This window comes from Callithrix jacchus, chromosome 4 (genome assembly GCF_049354715.1).
Source record: "Callithrix jacchus isolate 240 chromosome 4, calJac240_pri, whole genome shotgun sequence".
Lineage (NCBI taxonomy): Eukaryota > Metazoa > Chordata > Mammalia > Primates > Cebidae > Callithrix > Callithrix jacchus.
This window is the reverse complement of record NC_133505.1, coordinates 115,829,986-115,849,885: the sequence shown is the minus strand read 5'-3', so window position 1 is coordinate 115,849,885 and position 19,900 is coordinate 115,829,986. Positions and strand designations below refer to the sequence as shown.

The 19,900-nt window shown below is 40.9% G+C and overlaps 2 protein-coding genes across 19 annotated transcripts in view; one reads left to right on the top strand and one right to left on the bottom strand.

The window, feature by feature from the left end:
* FIG4 (FIG4 phosphoinositide 5-phosphatase) overlaps nucleotides 1–3,194 on the bottom strand; it is a 130,313-nt gene extending 127,119 nt beyond the window's left edge. For 6 of the 10 annotated variants that reach the window (XR_008480791.2, XR_013534481.1, XM_002746998.7 and 3 more), the window contains exon 1: nucleotides 2,958–3,194. Coding sequence is in view for 4 of the 10 variants with exons in the window: in XM_002746998.7 (XP_002747044.4) it covers nucleotides 2,958–3,023 (66 nt within the window). In the remaining 6 variants the exon portion in view is untranslated. Of the gene's footprint in view, nucleotides 1–934; nucleotides 1,093–2,957 lie in introns of all 10 variants that reach the window. The other 4 variants (XR_013534482.1, XR_013534483.1, XM_035296493.3 and 1 more) reach the window with 1 other exon arrangement.
* A 62-nt stretch (nucleotides 3,195–3,256) lies between these two features.
* The window catches only part of AK9 (adenylate kinase 9), a 221,005-nt gene continuing 204,361 nt past the window's right edge, over nucleotides 3,257–19,900 (top strand). For 8 of the 9 annotated variants that reach the window (XR_013534480.1, XM_035296488.3, XM_035296487.3 and 5 more), the window contains exon 1: nucleotides 3,257–3,312. The gene's annotated coding sequence lies outside the window, so the exon portion shown is untranslated. Of the gene's footprint in view, nucleotides 3,960–19,900 lie in introns of all 9 variants that reach the window. The other variant, XM_008994898.5, reaches the window with a different exon arrangement.

Below are 19,900 nucleotides of genomic sequence, written 5' to 3'. Positions count from 1 at the left end.
CAACCTGTAGAATGGAGAAAATATTTGCAAACTCTTCATCCAAGAAGGGACCAATATCCTGAAGCATTTCCCCTACGTTTTTTTCTAGACGTTTTACAATTTTGGGTCTTACACTTAAGCCTTTAATCCATTTTAAGTTGATCTGTGGATATGGCAAGAGAGAAGGGTCTTATTTCATTCTTCTGCACATGGATATCCAGTTTTCTCAACAGCATTTATTGAAGAGATTGTACTTTCCCCAATATACATACTTAGCATCTGCACCACACTTTATACCTACTGTTCCATTATTGGAACACTAAGCTTGTAACAGTGCCTTAAATTATCTTTGCCTCATTTTTTTCTTTGCCAAATAATATACACAGTAGTAATAGTAGTAGTAGTAACAGCAGCATGGTCTCTTAGAGGTCTTATGAGGATTAAACAATAAAATATATGTAGACTATTTTGAGCTATTATGCTCATTATTACAACCTACTCTGTTTCTTTTTTAATTCCTAGCATTTATCTAATTACCAGTAATTTTATGCCCTTTTTCTTATTATTTATACTTTGAGCTTATTACTAAAACAAAACAAAAAAACCTTTCTGCTTCCATCTTTAAGTAAAAAAAAAAAAAATTACTTAACTAACAAACTGAGACTCAGTGATTTAATGCAGCAGACATTTCCAAGGGTGGTTGCCCAGCCCCAACCATTTGCTGAATTCCTGCCAGACCCTCCCTGGCCATGAATGATTTGTCCACTCAGGGGAAGATACCCAATCATAACTGAGTCAATCAGATTCTTTATCCCGGCACCTGTGCTGTTTTTGCAGCACTCTGAGGGGATTCTCAAATCTGCTATCTGTTTCCTGCTTTTCCAGAAGCTGGAGAGTTAGGATCTGCCAATTATTCCATGCAATGGTTCCCCCAGCATCCCTCTGATAAATTTACCTTTTGTCTCTATGCTGGTCAGAGTTAGTTTCCATTACTTAGGTGGCTGAGAGGGGTCACAGCTGAATTCTAGAACACACATCTGTCTCTTTGTGTTAGACCTCCTTAATCCACATCTATTGAGAGTCCACTGTTTGCAAGGCATGACCAGATACGTGCTGTGAGGATCAGTGAGATTTTGACAGGAAAAGAAGGGGTGTGGCATTATGAGAATAGAGAACAGCAGAAAAACACCAGGTAGATATAGGGAGCTGAAAGCAATACACTTTTACTGCAGAATAAGGCATATGAAGGCACATGGTTGATACTCAATAAATGATTCATGAATTGATATTAAATTAGATGTAAAACTAGATAGACAAGTTGAGGACAAATAATACACAGCTTTGAATGCCAGACTAAAGGATTCAGAGTTTACTCTCCTCAGAATTGGGACCACTAAAGATTTCTGAGCAGAAGAGCCCTATAATATAAATTGTGCTTTCTGAACACTAATATCTCACCAGTCCTCACAAAGGATCAGCTTATTAATGGGCTGAAATTTGTGTTTTATTTATGGCCAGATGTGGTGGCTCATGCCTATGATCCCAACACTTAGGGAGGCTGAACCCAAGAATTTGAGATCAAGCTGGCCAGCATACAGAAACCCTGTCTTCTACTAAAAACACAAGAATTAGCTGGTCATGGTGGCACATGCCTGTAATTCTAGCCACTTAGGAGGCTAGGGTGGGAGAATTGCTCGAACCTGGGAAGCTGAGGTTGCAGTGAGGTGAAATAGCACCACTGCACTCCAGCCTAGGTGACAGAGTAAGAGACTCTGTCTCAAAGGGGAAAAAAAGTTCTTTATGTTTCTAACTAGGGACATTTAGCAGCACATTTTACAGAAAATAGGTTTCATTTCAATGTCAAATATTACTTCTTTATGATTCTCATTAGAGAATTAAAAATACTTGCAAATACTGTATATTTGATAATTTCATCTTCTGATCTAGATCTAATCAAAGTTGTCAGCAAAATTAACATAAGGTCAACAATGTTTAACTCATGATAACCTGAGGGAGACCTGCTATTGGGACTATGTTATAACTGAGAAACTGTTAAATGCCTTCTCGTACTCCTCTAATGGAGACAACCCAAGTTTCAGAGAAACAGTTTATAAGACACTCTATAACACAGTGAAGAGCATTGTGCAAATATCTGGCATATGCAACTTTGTTAGCATGAAATGGGTAATATTAAATACAGTTCCTAATATCACTGTGGCACTCCAATTTAGAAGAGCTATACTATACCAACTTTGCTTTCCAGCCACAGAAAGGATCAAGTATGAAGTTCTATAAACACCATTCCCCCTTAACTGAGGAACTAGTAATCGAAATACATACAAACTGATCTGCTTATTCACTATTTGCCTGGCCATTCAAAGTAATAAACTTTTAAAAGTAAATGTTACGTTGAAAAAAGTCAAGGGCAAAGCAACATGCTATCCAAACAAATTAGCTGTCTCTAAACAAAATAAATGTTTCTTTCCTTTCAAATAAGAAAAAAAGAGAACCCAAAAATTCAGCAATAAAAGTGCACATGATTCACATCAATCGCAGTGATGGTATACCATGGAATAGGAAAAAATAAAAGTTACAAGTCATAGGTCAAATTTTTTTTCATACCCCTGCCTGTACTGTAACTTGGGAACTCTAGGACTTTAACAGACTTTCTGAAAGCTGAAAATAATCCAGCAACTTGTACAGAGAACCTCATGAACAGTTCCTGAAGTACCACAAGCACCTGTTTCCAGCATGTTCCAGTCATGGCTGGTTAAGTGGAATGTCCAGGGTACCAAAATAGGGCAAAAGCACCCAGGCACAGCCCAAGAGAGCTAGCTTACCCCAAGGCTGTGTTTGACAGGGATTTGGGAACTGGAGAGGAAGGAGAAGGAGGCAGGGTACAGTCTCTGCCCTTTGGCCCCGCACTTCCCAGCAGGTATCCATCCTCCCGCCCGCGCCCCGCCGCGAGGGGTACTCACAGCTCTGGTCTCGTAGAGAACCAGCTTCTGGACCGAGCTGATGATGGGGGCGGCGGCCGTGGGCATGGCGCTGACAAATAAGGGCCCCACAACAGGGCACCAGCGGCCGGATCGCCCCAGGAGACTCGGCAAGAAAAGCCCTCAGACCTTGGACATCAAGTCCGGCCAGAAACAACCCCGACTGGGTAGTAAAGCTACAGACGATCTGCTGTTTCCGGATCCCGGCGCCCCGCCTCCAGGCAAGCCCCGCCCCTCACGGCGGGAGCAGGGCTGGAGGACGTACCACAGACAAGTCGGGTAGAGGCTTCCAGGACCTGCGTGCTGTGGAGAGAGGAAGCGAAGGGCGCCATCTTTGGTAAGGACCGGAGGAAAACGTGGGCGGAGAAAAAGTCGACAGGTTAATCCTCCCTCTCTTTGGATTGGGTAGCTTCTTCTCAAAAGGGTTTTCCGAGTAGCAGGATAGAGCCTTTCCCAAGTTGGTCTGTGTTTTCCACGCCTACTGCTGCCCATTTTCCTGGAAGCCAGCCCTCTGACAGTCCTTCACTGAGTATCAGTTTTCCCCTCACTTCTAATCTATGTTGTACCGATGCTGTGTGGCCCAAGGAATTGTCTTAAAATCACCTAAAGCTGGGAAGTGTGGCTTTGCCACAGGTTTGTGCCTGAAGCTAGCCACTTGAAGTTCTTGACAGACTCGAGCGCCATGTGTTTGAGCCACGCCTGAAAGGAGGTTTCTTCATATCATGTGTGCGACATAAATGGGCATGTGTGCACCCTCTCTTCCATATTTGTGATAATGAAGGTATTTTAATTATGAATACTAAATTAGGTACAAAAGAGACTATTTCGAATTAAAAAAAATGCAATGAACTACAGCCCCGCCTTCCGAGGCCCCGCCCTCCAAGCGGCAGGTGCGTGGCGGCCGGTCTCCCCGGCAACCGCCCAACAGCACCGCAGAGCCACTTGGAGGTGGCTGCTGTCCCCCAGAGTGTCCGCTTCGGCCAGGTAAGGAGCCTTGTCTTTGCCGGCGGTGTGGTGGTCCCCCCCGGAGGCATCTTGGTATCTGTTGCACTCAACTCCGCCTTCTGCAGGAACCCTAGACCAGCTCCTTTTCTTGCAAAGCGGTCTCTTTGTAAATCCACTTTTTAAAACCATGGCTTCTTTCAACGACTGAAGTATTTATTCCACAAATATTTACTGAACACCTACTGCAAGAGTATAAGACGTAGGGGAGAGGTAGGTATCCTAACTTAGGCGGCAATGCTAGGTTTCCTAGGAGACGTGACACCTCTAAACCTCAGAATCTACTGCTAGAGGGCTTCTCAACTGCTAAGTGTAAAAAAAAAACTTTTAAAAAATTAAAGAATTATAGCATACACAGATAACATTCGTGTATACCGAAGATCATATTGTAAATTAAAATTTGAGAAATTACAAAAATTTTAAAGAAATATTTAATTCTATGGTTTTGTGTGCTTCCCCCTCCCCCAATAGTTTGATACTCCTTTTATTAAGACCGTGTCCGTTCTGGCATTTTGCATTGACTTGGACCTTTTAACTGGGAAAAAATAATTAGCTGTGTTCTATTTCATAATGAAACCAACTCTTCTGAATATTGGTTAAATATCTGCACAATGTTTTCATTTAGGATAGCAACTCTTAAAATACCTGTAGGAGTCTAGTCTTCAGTTATTATGGTTTAGCACTTCCATTTTGACTTTGTCTTAGTTTCTATCACCCGGAAGCAAATACTAAGACAAAACTTTAAGGGCAAGTTGTTTATATGGGACGTAATCCCAGAAAACAACAGCAGGGAGGAGAAGAAAACTGATAAAGGGAATATTACCAAATAAGTTTCTTTGTGGGCTGAATTCACTAGGGAATACTGGGAGGCATGTCTCAGTTATCCCCTCTTAAGAGGCAAGGACGCTGGAGTATTTATGCGCCAACTCCCATCAGTTATTGGAAGAAGCCTGTTATGACAGAACATTGATTCCCTAGAACTTCCAGTCTACCCTATGTTTGGAGAAAGTGGGTTCTGGAAGCTGGAGAGAGCCCTTAGGCAAAAAGTTGCATGTGCTGACATTTTGGAAGTTGGGCTGGTCGTTCGTAGAAAAGGTATATGTCAAGTCGATATGGGGAAGGCACTAATAGCAGCTGCTACATTCCACCCTTTGCAGCACTCACATCCACTCTTTCCCCACATCAAGTTCACACCATCGCACCCTGATTCTTTAAGGTAGTGGCTAGTCTCAATTTTTACAGGGACTTAAAAAAATAAAAGATTAATGGGACAAGCTGCAGAATCCACTACTGCAATTAATCCGAGGTCTATAATTGATCATCTCCGTCCTCTACCATCATTCTAGATTTTCCTTATTCTTGGCCAGCACTTCTGTTGGCCTGTTTGCCCAGCAGGATAATAGCTTCCATCCCTGAGGAATGTAAGCCCTTGGTTACTGTGTCATTGTCAGGTTTTGGTTGCTGCAATTACCCATTCACTGGACATGAAAGCATTAAAAGGTCTCTTAGAGAATCCCCTGAGTTCAAAAAATGCATCCCCTATCCCAGTTAGGTAGCAGTTTATGGGCAAACCACCCTGAACACCCCCAATCTCATCCAGTTACATAGTATCAACCCTATCTCCAGCTGCCAGTTCAAAAACTCCTTATGGGCTTGTGGAGTCAAAAATGACAAGGTGGCAGCAGTAGTTTTAAGATTTAATTAAACCTTTACTGGGTGCCCTGGTAGAACCATCTCTCCCCTCCACCAGACCCAGGACCTCTTGTCCAGAAGTGAGGTTCAAATTTCCCATCAATTACAGAGAATATTGGTGAGAGGGGCCACTCCTACTTCCAGCCTTTTATTCAAAGCATATTCCTCATCTTGAAGTACATTGTCTCAATCCCACACAATCCCAAGCTAGTGCCTTAGCTGTGCCTTTAAGAGGCCATTCCAACATTCTGTCAAATCAGCAGCTTCTAGGTGAGGTGGTATATAAAAAGGTCCTCTGATCCAAGGCAGATCAGAGATCTCATAAAGGTAAATGAGACATACTCTAAACCTTTAGGTAATGGTGCTGACCAAGGCACTGTAGGTAGGAAAGACAAGCCTGTATTAGGACCACATGTCAGGTGTTCCTTCACAGGTGAAGGAGTCCTGTGTAATCAAATTGTCACTGAATGAATGTTTTGTCTCCTAAAGGGGTGTACCATATTGAGGGCTCAATATGAACAGGTCTCTGCCATGAACATGTAGAACATTCAGCAGCAATAGTAGCTAAACCAGCCTGGTGAAAGGGGGCCCTGTTATGAGCCCATCCCTAGCCTTCATCACCTTCATCCTTGTCACCATGCCTACTTCGTTTACGAACCCATTATACAACCATTGAGGTAACCGGGAGCAAAGACTGGCTGGTGTCTACTGGATAAATTATCCTGTCCACCTGGTTTTCCAGTACCTCTTCTGAAGTGGATGCTTTCTGAAATACAAATGTCTACATATTTTACATCCGGTTACATTAGTTTTTCTATGCTGCATAGCAAATTACCACAAATTTAGCAGCTTAAAACAACACACGTATGTAATCACAGAGTTTCCATGGCCAAGGGCCCTGGCATCACTTAGTTGGATCATCTGCTAAGGCTTTCACAAGGCAGCAGTCTGTTGTTGACTGAGCTGTGCTTCCATCTGGAGACTTGACTAGGGAAGAATCCACTCCCAAACTGATTCATATGGTTGGCAAGCATCATCATTTTGTGGTTGTAGGACTGAGGTCCCTGTTTTCTTAATGGCTGTTGGCAGGGGCTGCTCTGAGCTTCTGGATACCACCCACTATTCATCATCATGTGGTCCTCTCACAACCTGACAGCTTACTTCCAAGCCAACAGGAAGTTTCCCTCTAGTTCCCTAAGATGGGGTCTTATATAATGTAACATACTCATGAGACAGACATTTTATCACCTTTGCTGTATTTAGAAGCAAGTTACAGAACCCACTCCCATTCAAGGGAAGGGGATTGTGTAAGGGTATGACTCAATGGAGGTGAGATTAGGGTATATTTGCTACACAGCCCTCATAGGCCCAATCACATGCTTCTTCCCCAGAACTCTTTCTCTTGCCTTCTGATCTTGTACCTTCTAGGCCCTTGATGAAGCCATTTGGCATTCTCTTCCAAACTGAGGGCCTAGGAATACTGCTTAAAGCTCTGCCTGCCAGGAGGATTTCCCGTAATCACCATATTTCAGGGCTAATTGTGAGAGGGACTAAAGTCTGGAAGCATTTTAATTACAGCTTGTACCAATATATTATGATTCATCCATGAATTTTGTTTTCATATTCTGTCAGCTGTTCTCAGGGAATTCCACATGAGGTGTAAGCTAAAAGAGACATTGGTGCATGAGACAGGTGACATGGGTGTCTGGGTTACTTATTTATTAAATTTATTTGTGCCCTGAAGACCTGTTTGAGCCCATCCCAGTGTTCCATTTTTATCATTTAGTGGGTTGCTGCCGTGCCTGCCTGACTTTAGGACTTGGCCTGCCTGACATAACCAATTCATAGTGGGCACTTCCAGTTGCATAGTCACTTGCTATCCCATGACCATTCATTCTCTATCAGGCATTCATTCTCTATCAGAGCCCATGAGCATGCCAAGAGCTGCTTTTTGAGTGAGGAATCATTCTCTCCTGCAGAATGTGAGGATTTACAGTGAAGGGCCCCTGTTATGGCTTTCCTAACACTCCAAAGGTATCCTTACATAACACAACATTGTGGGACCTTTAGCATTGTGGGATTTAGCCAGATATATGGCCCAGGAAGCAAAGCCTCTCGTGCTGCAACCTAAAACTGCAGAGCTCTTTCTTGCTGTGGGCCCCATTCAAAAGTGACAGCTTTCCATGTCACCCACTAAATGCATCAAAACACTATTCTTAAGTGTGCTTCATGCTCTCTTCGAAAACTAAAGAGGCCTACAAAATACTGTCTCTCTTTTTTAGAGGTAGAAGGTACAAGGTACAGTAACCCATTCTTTACCTTGGACAGAATATCGTAGACCATTGGCCTTTTAACACTTTACCAAAGTAATGAGACCTTTCATCTTTGTAGGGTTATCTCTCACTTTATGCTGCTTATGTGTCTTTATAAGGGGATCCAGGACACTTCCCACTTCCTCCTTACTAGGTCTGATATTGTGGTTCAAGACTCCTTTATACTATATTGTCACAAACAGCAGAAGAGTCCTTGGGTAAGACTGGATGTTCACTGTCACGGTTCTAAGTGAATACAAATAGCTTCTGATTCTCTTTCTCCATGGAAATTGAAAAGAATGCACACACTGTCATATCATTAGATACATAAAAGATACAAGAGTCTGTGTCGATCTAATAAAGACCTCATCTGCATAGCAATTGCAATTGAGACTTCCAGCTTGTTAAATTTACAGAAGCTCACCCTCATCTGTTGTGCTCGGTCTGGCTTCTGCAAAAGCAAGACTGAAGAAATAAGCAGGACTATACATCTTTTAAATTGTTGTTGGTATCACTCTTCATTCAAAATGATTTGCTCTTGGTTATCTTGCCCAGGGGTGGAGGAACCAATATACAATGTCATGAGCTTCCATTTGGCTTTTTCTACCACAATGGCTGTCACTGCATAGGCAGGGAATCACTATGAAGGTTTTGCCATTTGCTATCCCAGTTATTCTCTCAAAGACCAGAGAAATAACCATGGGGTGATCCCACAGACCCATTGGATCCACTGTAAGACAGACTGCAGCCAAGTCTTTATTTATTACTGGTTCTCAATTTGTCCTGACTCTAACAGGGGGCCATGATAGCATTTGGAATACCCTGTATCAGTGTCAGCTCAGACCCTGTGTCCAATGGCTCCTGAAAAAGAATATTCCATTTTCTACAGTGTATACTTCTCTACTTAGTAGGGTCTCGTAGAGACGGATTTGGAAATCACTGTTGTAAACACTTCTAGTGTTGCAGACTCCTTTCTTTTTTTCCCATTATTCATTTTCATTATTATTATTCATGTCAACATTTTTTTGACATGAATGGCAAAAACTGCTTTCCAAACAGTTATGTTACTAGTGATTCAATCTCTATAATTCTAACTCACTGTATTTGGGAACATGACAGTTTTAAAAGCCACTGTGAATGACTAATATCAACAGAGAAAAGAAGACATTGATTCATTGTTCTGGGAATAATTGTTTGTTTTGTTATTCTCAATTGGTATTGGCCAAGTTGGGGAGAGGGAAGCAGAGATTTAGGTAGTGCTGGTTGCTTTGTGTTGAGGCCTCTCCATCAAACTGTGATATCAGCTTGTTGGAACAGAAATCCAGCAGCCTGGGCTAAGTCCTAGCCATGTGAGGTGGGTTTTAAGTGCTTCAGAATATGAAAGTTTGGACAAGAAATTCAACTTAATGGGAATGTTTGTAAGATTTTCCCTATGCTCAGCCGGTAGGCCAGCTCTGGTGAAGTCATTAGGAAATATTTGGAGCTAAGTTGAGCCTCTTTTGACTTTAAGGGGAAGGCTCTCAAGATAGTGACCTAGGAAAGTTACTAGTCCAAGACTGTTGAGACATGCCTAACCAAAGACACTCTCAGCAGGTCATTCCTCTGAAATGTACATCCTGGATCTTCCCCCAACATGACCAGGCATAGAATGCCAAAGTAATAGAACAAACTGAAGGGACCTGGCCCCACCCCATCCTTACTTTATGGAAGAGGAACTATGGCCCAAAAAGAAGTGCATTGTCCCAGCTCACAGGACAGTTAAGACAGAGTCCTATGAGAACCAGGTCACGGTCCACTCTTGAGGGCTTCTAATCTCCCTTTCAATAAATGGGTTCTGGGACTGAAAATTGAGCAATGAATTATGATTTTTTACTGTGGCTACTGACATCAACCCTTGGTGCACTTCTTCTTTATCTTTTTTAGGCATGTAAGTTAATCAACACTCTCAATGACTGCTCATTAATTTCACCCGCAGGAATGCCATGATTTAGCAACCATCACCATAGATCTCTGTATTACATGTTCCCCTTCTGGGCTTGCTTCCCATTATAGTAATTATGTTTACATTGCACCTGTCTTCTGCTCTTCCAGAACCTATCAACCCCGCTGACACATGCGAACCCAGCATCATAGCAGCCTCTCCCCTACCTTCATCCCTGGCCTACAGAGCATATCACCCCTGAGTTTCTTAATGATGCCAGCACCCCCTTCACTAGTTCATTCTTTATCGCCTTAATGAAGGGAGTGTTTTCTGGCCATCCCAAAGAGCAGAGTCATCTCAGAAGTTTTTTCTTCTCTCATAATAAATTTATTCTAACATGCCACCTCTGCCAGCCTTTGACACCTTCCTCTACACCCTGCCAAGACAGCTCTGGCACTTCCAGCTCATTTACTGTAAGCTATTTTTTTTCCAAGCTTCAAGGAACCTTACCATTAGTGAATTAAGACTGGTTCCCAGTGTCCTTGCCAGGATGTTAAAGAGTTGTGGGAGAGAGCCCACATATCAATAAACTTTTATCCAGTCTACATTCCCTGACCCTGGGGCAGATGCCTCACAAGACAATACTGGCCCTCCACAAAACCTGTCTTTATCTTCCCTCATAACTTCTAGAGCAATAACTGGGGTAGAGTATCAGCTCAGCCTAACTGAGGAGGTACTAGTACAGGAAGAAAAGTATTATTCACCTAAATAGCTACAGGACCTGTCTGTGATATAATACAAGAAGGAAGAGAACAGGCCTGTGAAAAGATCTTTATTTTTAAAGTCTAGTCTGTCAAAATGTGCTTTTTAACAAAAGTTATTGGTATTACTGATTTATTTCTGCCATCTTATTTTACTTTCATTTGTCCCATTTAAAATTTTTCTATTTTTGTCTCTCCTTTTTTGACTGTTTTCTCCCCTTTACTCATTCCATCTTTCTCTTTCTATTTGTTTGAAAATATACTATCTGTATCTGTTTAATGTCATTACCTACATAGTAGAATACACATTCGATGAAGTCTTATTTTTTTATTTGCAGCTCCAGCTCCAGTGAGACTTTTTCTTTTTTTCTTATTTGTTTTTATTTTATTGTATTTATTTATTTTTTATTTGCTGCTCCTGATAAAGTCTTTAACCAGTATGTTTACACGTCTCTGAAAAATGCAAGGGCATTAGGATGCTTTAACTCTGGCTCCCTCCTCCCAATATGTATGCTACCATTTCCCATTATTTTACTTCTTAGTTTTCTTTTTAAAGCTCAAAAATCAAGCATTATTGTTTTGTATAATAAATGTTTGTTTAGATTGCTCACTCTGTGTGTGTGTGTGTGTGTTAGGCCTATTGACAGGGATTATTTTTTTCTCTCCCTGAAGAGGATCCCTTAGAATCTTTAGTGAAGATGTGCTGGCAATTAGCACTCTGTTTTTTTGCGTAACTGAAAATACTTCATTTTGCCCTTGTTCTTGATATACAGTTTCTCTGAGTATACAATTCTACCTTGAAAATATATGTTTCTCTCAACTCAGTGTTGCTGCCAAGGTCACCTATTGGTTTAATTGCTGTTCCTTTTGGAGCACTCTCTCTTTTCTTCCACGTTCACTTTTAAAGTTATATTAATCTTTGGTATTCTACAGATTTATCATTTTGTTTCTTCATGTAGATTTCTTTTTTTAAAAAATTTTATTTTAAGTTTGAGGATACATGTACAGGACATGCAGGCTTGTTACAAAGGTAAACATGTGCCATAGTGGTTTGCCGCATCTATCATCCTATCATCTAGGTATTAAGCTCCACATGCATTAGCTATTTATCCTGATGCTCTCCCTCCCCACCCCTCCACCAGGCCCCAAAGTATGTTGCTCCCCTCCTTGTGTCCATGTGTTCTTATTGCTCAGCTCTCACCTATAAGTGAGAACATGCAGTATTTGGTTTTCTGTTCTTATTGCTCAGCTCTCACCTATAAGTGAGAACATGCAGTATTTGGTTTTCTGTTCCTGTGTTAGTTTGCTAAGGATAATGGCTTCTAGTTCCATCCATGCCCTTGCAAAGGCCATGATCTCATTCTTTTTTATGGCTGCATAGTATTCCATGATGTATATGTACCACATTTTCTTTATCCAGTCAACCATTGATGGGCATTTTGGTTGATTCCATATCTTTGCTATTGTGAATAGAGCTGCAGTGAATATATGTGTGCATGTATCTTTATAATAGAATGATTTATATTCATTTGGGTATGTACTCAGTAATAGGATTGCTACGTCAAATGATATTTCTGGTCTAGGTCTTTGAGGAAATACCACACTATTTTCAACAATGGTTGAACTAATTTACATTCCCACCAACAGTGTAAAAGCATTCCTATTGCTCTACAGCCTAGTCAGCATCTGTTGTTTCCTGACTTTTTAAGATTGTCATTCTGACTGGTATGAAATGGTATCTCATTGTGGTTTTTATTTGCATTTCTCCCTCATGATCACTAATGTTGAGCTTTTTTTTATATGTTTGTTGGCCGCATAAATGTCTTCTTTTGAGAGCTGTATGTGTCCTTTGCCCACTTTTTAATGGGGTTGTTGGGATTTCTGCTTGTAAATTTAAGTTTCTTGTAAATTCTAGATATTGAACTTTTGTCCAATAAGATGGATAAGTTGCAAAAGTTTTCTCCCATTCTGTAGGTTGTCTGTTCACTCTGATAATCGTTTCTTTTGCTGTGCAGAAGCTCTTTAGTTTAATTAGATCCAATTTGTCAATTTTTGCTTTTGTTGAAATTACTTTTGACATTTTCATCATGAAATCTTTGTCCATGTCTATGTTCTGAATGGTATTGCCTAGATTTTCTTCTAGGGTTTTTATAGTTTTGGGTTTTACATTTAAGTCTTTAATGCATGATGAGTTAATTTTTGTATAAGGTTTAAGGAAACAATCCAGTTTCAATTTTCTGCATATGGCTAGCCAGTTTTTCCCAGTACCATTTATTAAATAGGGAATCCTTTCCCCATTGCTTTTTTTTAATCAGATTTGTCAAAGATGAGATGGTTTTAGATATGCAGTTTTATTTCTGAGATCTCTATTCTGTTCCATTGGTCTATGTGTCTGTTTTTGTACCAGTACCATGCTGGTTTGGTTACTGTACCCTTGTAGTATAGTCTAAAGTTGGGAAGTGTGATACATATTGTCTTGGCTATTCAGGCTCTTTTTTGGTTCCATATGAATTTTAAAGCAGTTTCTTTTCTGATTTTGTGAGGAATGTCAGTGGTCGCTTAATGGAAATAGCATTGAATCTATAAATTATATGGGCAGTATGGTCATTTTCATAATATTGATTCTTTCTATCCATGAGCATGGAATGTTTTTTCCATTTGTTTGTGTCCTCTCTCATTTATTTGGGCAGTAGTTTGTAGTTCTCCTTGAAGAGGGCCTTCACTTCCCTTGTTAGCTGTATTCCAAGGTTTTTATTCTCTTTGTAGCAATTGTGAATGAGACTTCTTTCATGATTTGGCTCTCTGCTTGCCTATTGTTGATGTATAGGCATGCTTATTATTTTTGCACATTGATTTTGTATCCTGAGACTTTGCTGACATCGTTTATCAGCTTAAGAAGCTTTTGGGTTGAGAAAAAAGGGGTTGGTTGGTTCCTGACCTCATGATCTTCCCCCCTCAGCCTCCTAAACTGCCCAGATTACAGGCATCAGCCACCATGTCTGGCGAAGGATTTTTCATGTCTCTGGATGTAGTTCATGTCATTGGCAGAGACAGTTTGACTTCCTCTCTTCCTATTTGAATACCCTTTAATTCTTTCTCTTGCCTGATTGCCCTGGCCAGAACTTCCAATACTTTGTTGACCAGGAGTGGTTATAGAGGGCATCCTTGTCTTGTGCTGGATTTCATGGGAAGGCTTCCAGCTTTTGCCCATTCAGTATGATATTGGCTGTGGGGTTGTCATAAATGGCTCTTACTATTTTGAGGTATGTTCCATTAATAACTAGTTTATTGAGAGTTTTTAATATGAAAGGATGTTGAATTTTATCAAAGACCTTTTCGGTGTCTGTTGAGACAATCATGCGTTTTTTGTCTTTAGTTCTGTTTAGGTGGTGAATCATATTTATTGATTTACGTATGTTGAACCAGCCTTCCATCTTGGGATGAAGCTGACTTGATCATGATGGTTAAGCGTTTTGATGTGCTGCTGGATTCTGTTCACCAGTATTTTATTGAAGATTTTTGCATCCATGTTCATCAAGGATAATGGCCTGAAATTTCCTTTTTTTGTTGTATCTGCCAGGTTTTGGTATCAGGATGATACTGGTCTCATAAAATGAGTTCGGGAGAAGTCTTTCCTTTCAATTGTTTGGAATAGTTTCAGAAGAAATGGTACCAACTCCCCTTTGTATCTCTTACAGAATTCAACTGTAAATCTGCCTGGTCCTGGGATTTTTTTTGGCCGGTAGGCTATTTATTACTGTCTCAATTTTAGAAGTTGTTATTGGTCTATTAAGGGATTCAACTTCTTCCTGGTTTAATCTTGGGAGGGTGTATGTGTCCAGGAATTTATCCATTTCTTTTGAATTTTCTAGTTTATATGCATAGAGGTTAAGCACCTCTATTTCTCTGATGGTTCTTTGTATTTCTGTGCAGTCAGTGGTAATATCCTCTTTATCATTTTTATTGTGTCTATTTGATTCTTCTTTCTTTTCTTCATTAGTCTGGCTACTGTCTATCTATTTCATTAATTAAAAGAAAAAAAGCTCCTTGATTCATTGATGTTTTTGAAGGATCTTCCCTCCCCTCCCCTCTCCTCCCATACCCTTCCTTCCCTCCCCTCTCCTCCCATACCCTTCCCTCCCTTCCTCTTCCCTCCCCTCCCCTTCCCTTCTTCCCTTCCCGTTTTGCTCTTGTTGCCCAGGCTAGAGTGCAATGGTGCGATCTCAGCTCACCACAACCTCCACCTCCCGGGTTCAAGCAATTCTCCTGCCTCAGCCAAATAGCTAAGATTAAAGGCATGTGCTACCACACCTGGCTAATTTTGTATTTTTAGTAGAGAAAGGGCTGCTCCATGTTGGTCAGGGTGGTCTCGAACTCCTGACCTCATGATCTGCCCACCCCAGCCTCCTAAAGGGCTGGGATTACGGGCATTAGCCACCATGTCTGGCGAAAGATTTTTCATTTCTCTATCTCCTTCAGTTCTGCTCTGATCTTGGTTATTTCTTGTCTTCTGTTATCTTTGGCGTTTGTTTGCTCTTGGTTCTGTAGTTATTTTAGTTTGGTGTTAGACTGTCAATTTGAGATCTTTCTAGCTTTTTGATATGGACATTTAGAACTATAAATTTCCCTCTTAACATTGCTTTAGCTGCTTCCCAGAGATTCTGCTACATTGTCTCTTCATTCTCATTGGTTTCAAAGAACTTCTTGATTTCTGCCTTAATTTCTGGAATGACCCAGTAGTCATTCTGGAGCAGATTGTTCAATTTCCATATAGTTGTGTGGTTCTTAATTTTGAGTTCTAATTTGATTGTACTATGGTCTGAGAGACTGTTTGTTGTGATTTCAGTTCTTTTGCATTTGTTGAGAAGTGTTGTACTTATGATTATGTGATTGATTTTAGAGAAAATGCCATGTGGCACCAAAAAAAATGTATGCTCTGCTGATTTTGGGTGGAGAGTTTTAAGAGTATCTATCAGGTCCACTTGATCCAGAACTGAGTTCAAGTCCTGAATATCCTTATTAATTTTCTGTCTCAATAATCTGTCTAATATACTGACAGTGGGATGTTAAAGTCTCCCACTACTATTGTGTGGGAGTCTAAGTCTCTTTGTAGATCTCTAAGAACTTGTTTTATGAATCTGAGTGCTCCTGAATTGGGTGCATGCATATTTAGAGTACTTAGCTCTTCTTGTTGAGTTAATCCCTTTGCCATTATGTAATGCCTTCTTTGATCTTTGTTAGTTTAAAGTCTGTTTTGTCAGAAACTAGGATTGCAACCCTTGCTTTTTTCTGCTTTCCATTTGTTTGGTAAATTTTCCTCTAACTTTTTACTTTCAGCCTATATATGTCTTTGCACTTGAATTGGGTCTCTTGAATACAGCACACCAGTGGGTCGTATACTCTCCAGCTTGCCATTCTGTGTCTTTTAATTGAGGATTTAGTCCATTTATATTTAAGTTTAATATTGTTGTGTGTGATTTTGATCCTGTTATCATGATAACAGGTTAGCTGGTTATTTTGCAGACTTGTTACTCTACTTGCTTCATAGTGTCATTGGTCTTTGTACTTCAGTGTGTTTTTGCAGTGGCTGGTAATGGTTTTTCCTTTCCATATTTAGGGTTTCCTTCAGGAGCTCTTGCAAGGTCAGAGTGGTGGTGACCAATCTCCTCAGCATTTGCTAGTCTGAAAAGAATTTTATTTCTCCTTCACTCAGGAAGCTTAGTTTGGCCACATATGAAATTCTGAGTTAGAAATTCTGTTCTTCAAGAAGGTGAATATTGGCCCCCAATCTTTTCTGGCTTGCAGTGTTTCTGCTGAGAGGTCTGCTGTTAGTCTGATGGGCTTCCCTTTATAGGTGACCAAACTTTTCTCTCTTTTTTCCCTTATTTCGACGTTGGAGAATGTTATGATTATGTGTCTTGGGCTTGATCTTCCCATGTTATCATACTGGGGTTCTCTGGATTTCCTGAATTTGAATTTTGGCCTGTCTTGTTAGTTTGGGGTAAGTCTCCTGGATGATATCCTAAGGTATATTTTCCAACCTAGTTCTGTTCTCCCTGTCTCTTTCAGGTACCCGAATCAGTTGTAGGTTTAGTATTTTTATGTAATTCCAGAGTTCTCAGAGGTTTTGTTCATTTTTTAAATACTTTGTTCTCTAATCTTCTCTGCCTGTCTTATTTCAGCAAGATAGCATTCAAGCTCTGAAATTCTTTCCTCAGCTTGGTCTCTTTGGTTATTGATACTGAAGCAGGAGCTGCAGGGAACAAACCTCTTGAACACTGAACTGATGAAGGAAGTGGCTTTTTATTCAGCTGGGAGCTGCAGGGAGCTACAACCTCATTCACCAAGCTCCCTGAGCTGCAGCTTCTCTCCCCTTTCATAGGCTTACAATGCTAAACGGGAAATTGAGGTGGAACTATGTCATTGTCCATTTGCTGGATGTCAGATCTTACAATCTTTTGGCTTCATTGATTTGTTAATTCATATGCAGCATGAGTGGAAACCAGCAGGGGAGGGGGCTTACAGAGACAAGACAAAAGCAACAAGTTGTTTGTTGGCAGAGGTGTTTTCAGGAGGGAGCCTGATCTATGGAGACATGGGGGCATGAACCAGTGCCAAGCTCCAGCCAGCAGGGATAACATTCATTTGCAGCTCTTTAAAGGTTAACTGCAGAGATGCTGGGAAGCAAAAAGGGAGTCATTTTCCCAGCTCTTTGGTATTTTATTTCATTTTTTTCTTCTTCTTCACCCTCCTTCCTATCTGGAAGGAGAGGGAAGAGGTGAAATTGAAGGAAACGAGGGAGTCTCCCCTCTCAGTATTTGTGGTTACATTGTGGAGTTCTTGTGTCCTGTTTTTCAACTCCATCACATCATTTATGTTCCTCTCTAAACTGGTTATTCTGGTTAACAGCTCCTGTAATGTTTTATAATGGTTCTTAGCTTCTTTCCATTGAGTCAGAACATGTTCCTTTAGCTCAGCAACGTTCATTATTGCCCACCTTATGAAGCCTACTTCTGTTAATTCTTCCATCTTTGCCTCTGCCCAGTTCTGTGCTATTGGTGGAGACGTGTTGCAGTCATTTGGAGGAGAAGAGGAACTCTGGTTTTTTTAGTTTTCAGCATTTTTTTCACTGATTCTTTCTCATCGTCATGAGTTTATCTAGCTTTTATCTTTGAAGCTGCTGACTTTTGGAAGGGGTTTCTGTGGAGACTTTTCTGTTGATGCTGTTGTTGTTGTTACTTTCTGTTTGTTTTTCTTTTTGTTTGTTGTTTGTTAGGCCCCTCTTCTATAGGGCTGCAGTTTGCTGAGGGTCAACTCCAGACCCTATTTGGCTGGGTCCCTCCCACACCCAGAAGTGTCATCAATGGCAGCTGTAGAACCCCAAAGATGGCTAACTGCTCCTTCCTCTGGGATCTCTGTTCTAGAGGGGCACTGACCTGATGCTAATGGAAACACTCCTGTTTAAGGTGTCTAGTCACCCCTATTAGAGGGGTCTCACCCAGTTGGGAGGCACAGGATCCAGGACCTGCTTAACAAAGCACTCTGGCTACCACTTGGTGGAAAGGGTGCACTGCACTGTGGGGAGTCCCATTTGTCCAGACTGCCAGGATTCCTCAGAGCCAGCAGGAGGAAAGACAGTTTGCTGATCTGCAGAGACTGTGGCTGCCCCTTCTCCCAGGGCCCAGTCTCAGGGAGATCAGAGTTCTGTCCCTAAACCCCTGGCTGGAGTTGCTGAAATTCCTGAAGGGAGGCCCTACCCAGTAAGGAGGGATGGGTCAGGGTCTGACCCTAAAGAGGCAGTCTGGCCATAATCTGCCACAGCTGCTATGCTGAGTTGTGGGGAATTCCTTCTGGGTCCAAACTGTGCAGTCTCCCCAGCACTGGCAGGGGAAAAACAGCAGACTGGAGCTGCTGTGATGGTGGCTGCCCCTCCTTCTGGGAACTTGGTAGACAGTCTCCAGCTGAGTGGCCACTGAGAATCTGCAGAGCTCTGTGCTTGGAATCCAAGGCCCTGGTGGCATGAGCTCACAAGGGAGATCTCCCAATCCATGGGTTGCACAGAAAAAGCATGGTTTCATAGGCAGGATAGCACAATCACTCACCACCTCCCTTGGCTAGAGGTGGAAGCTCCCCTTTCCGTATGTGGCTCACAGTTGGGCCCTCATACCACCCTGCTTTTCCTTGCCCTCCATGGGTCATGACAACCACATAGTCAGTCACAAGGAGAGAACCTGGATACCTCAGTTGCTATTTTGATTCTTCTCAGTGGGAGCCTCTGACAGCCGCTGTTTCTAGTCAGCCATCTTGACCCCTGATTTCTTTTATTTTATCCTGCTTTGTGTTATGTTCTACTTCTTGAATCCAGTAATCACTGTTTATCAATGATTCTTGAAAATTCTTGGTCACTTCTCTTTGAATACCTGACTTCCAGTTCATTTATTCTCTCTTCAGCTGTGTCATCTGTTGTTTAGGCACTGGTTGAATTTTTATTCTTCGTTTTTGTATTTTTTTCATTTATAGACATCTGCTTAGATAATTTTCAAATCTGCTTAGCCATTTTTATAGTCTTTCTTACCCTTGTTTATATTTTTAAGCCTCTATTTTATTTCACTAAGCATATTAATCTGTTTTGGGGGGTGGTGACTAGGTAATATTTTTTAGTTAAACTTTTCATATTGAGATAACGATAGATTTACATGGAGTTGTAAGAAATAATACAGAGGAATCTTTTGTGCCTTTACTTCTCTTATGATAATATTTTGCAAAATTACAGTATAATATCATAGCCAGGATATTGATATTGGTACAGTCAAGATATAGAATATTGCCATTACCACAAGGATTCCATATGTTGCCCTTACATAGTCATACCCACTTTCTTTCTGCTCTACTCCCTTCTAACCCCTGGTGAACACTGATTTGTTCTCTATTTCTATATTTTTGTCATTTCAAGAATGATACATAAATGAAATAAGACAATATGTAAACTTTGGGGTTGACTTTTGTTATTATTGCTTTGCTCTATATAATTGTTTAAAGATTGATACACATTGCTGCACATATCAATAGTTTATTCCTTTTTGTTACTGTCATATTCCATGGTATCGACATACCACAGATTGCTTAATCATTCAACCTTTTGAAGAACATCTGGGTTGTTTTCAGCTTTTGACTATTTTGAATAAAGCTGCTATGAACATTAATGTATAAATTTTTTGGTGAACACAAATTTCCCTT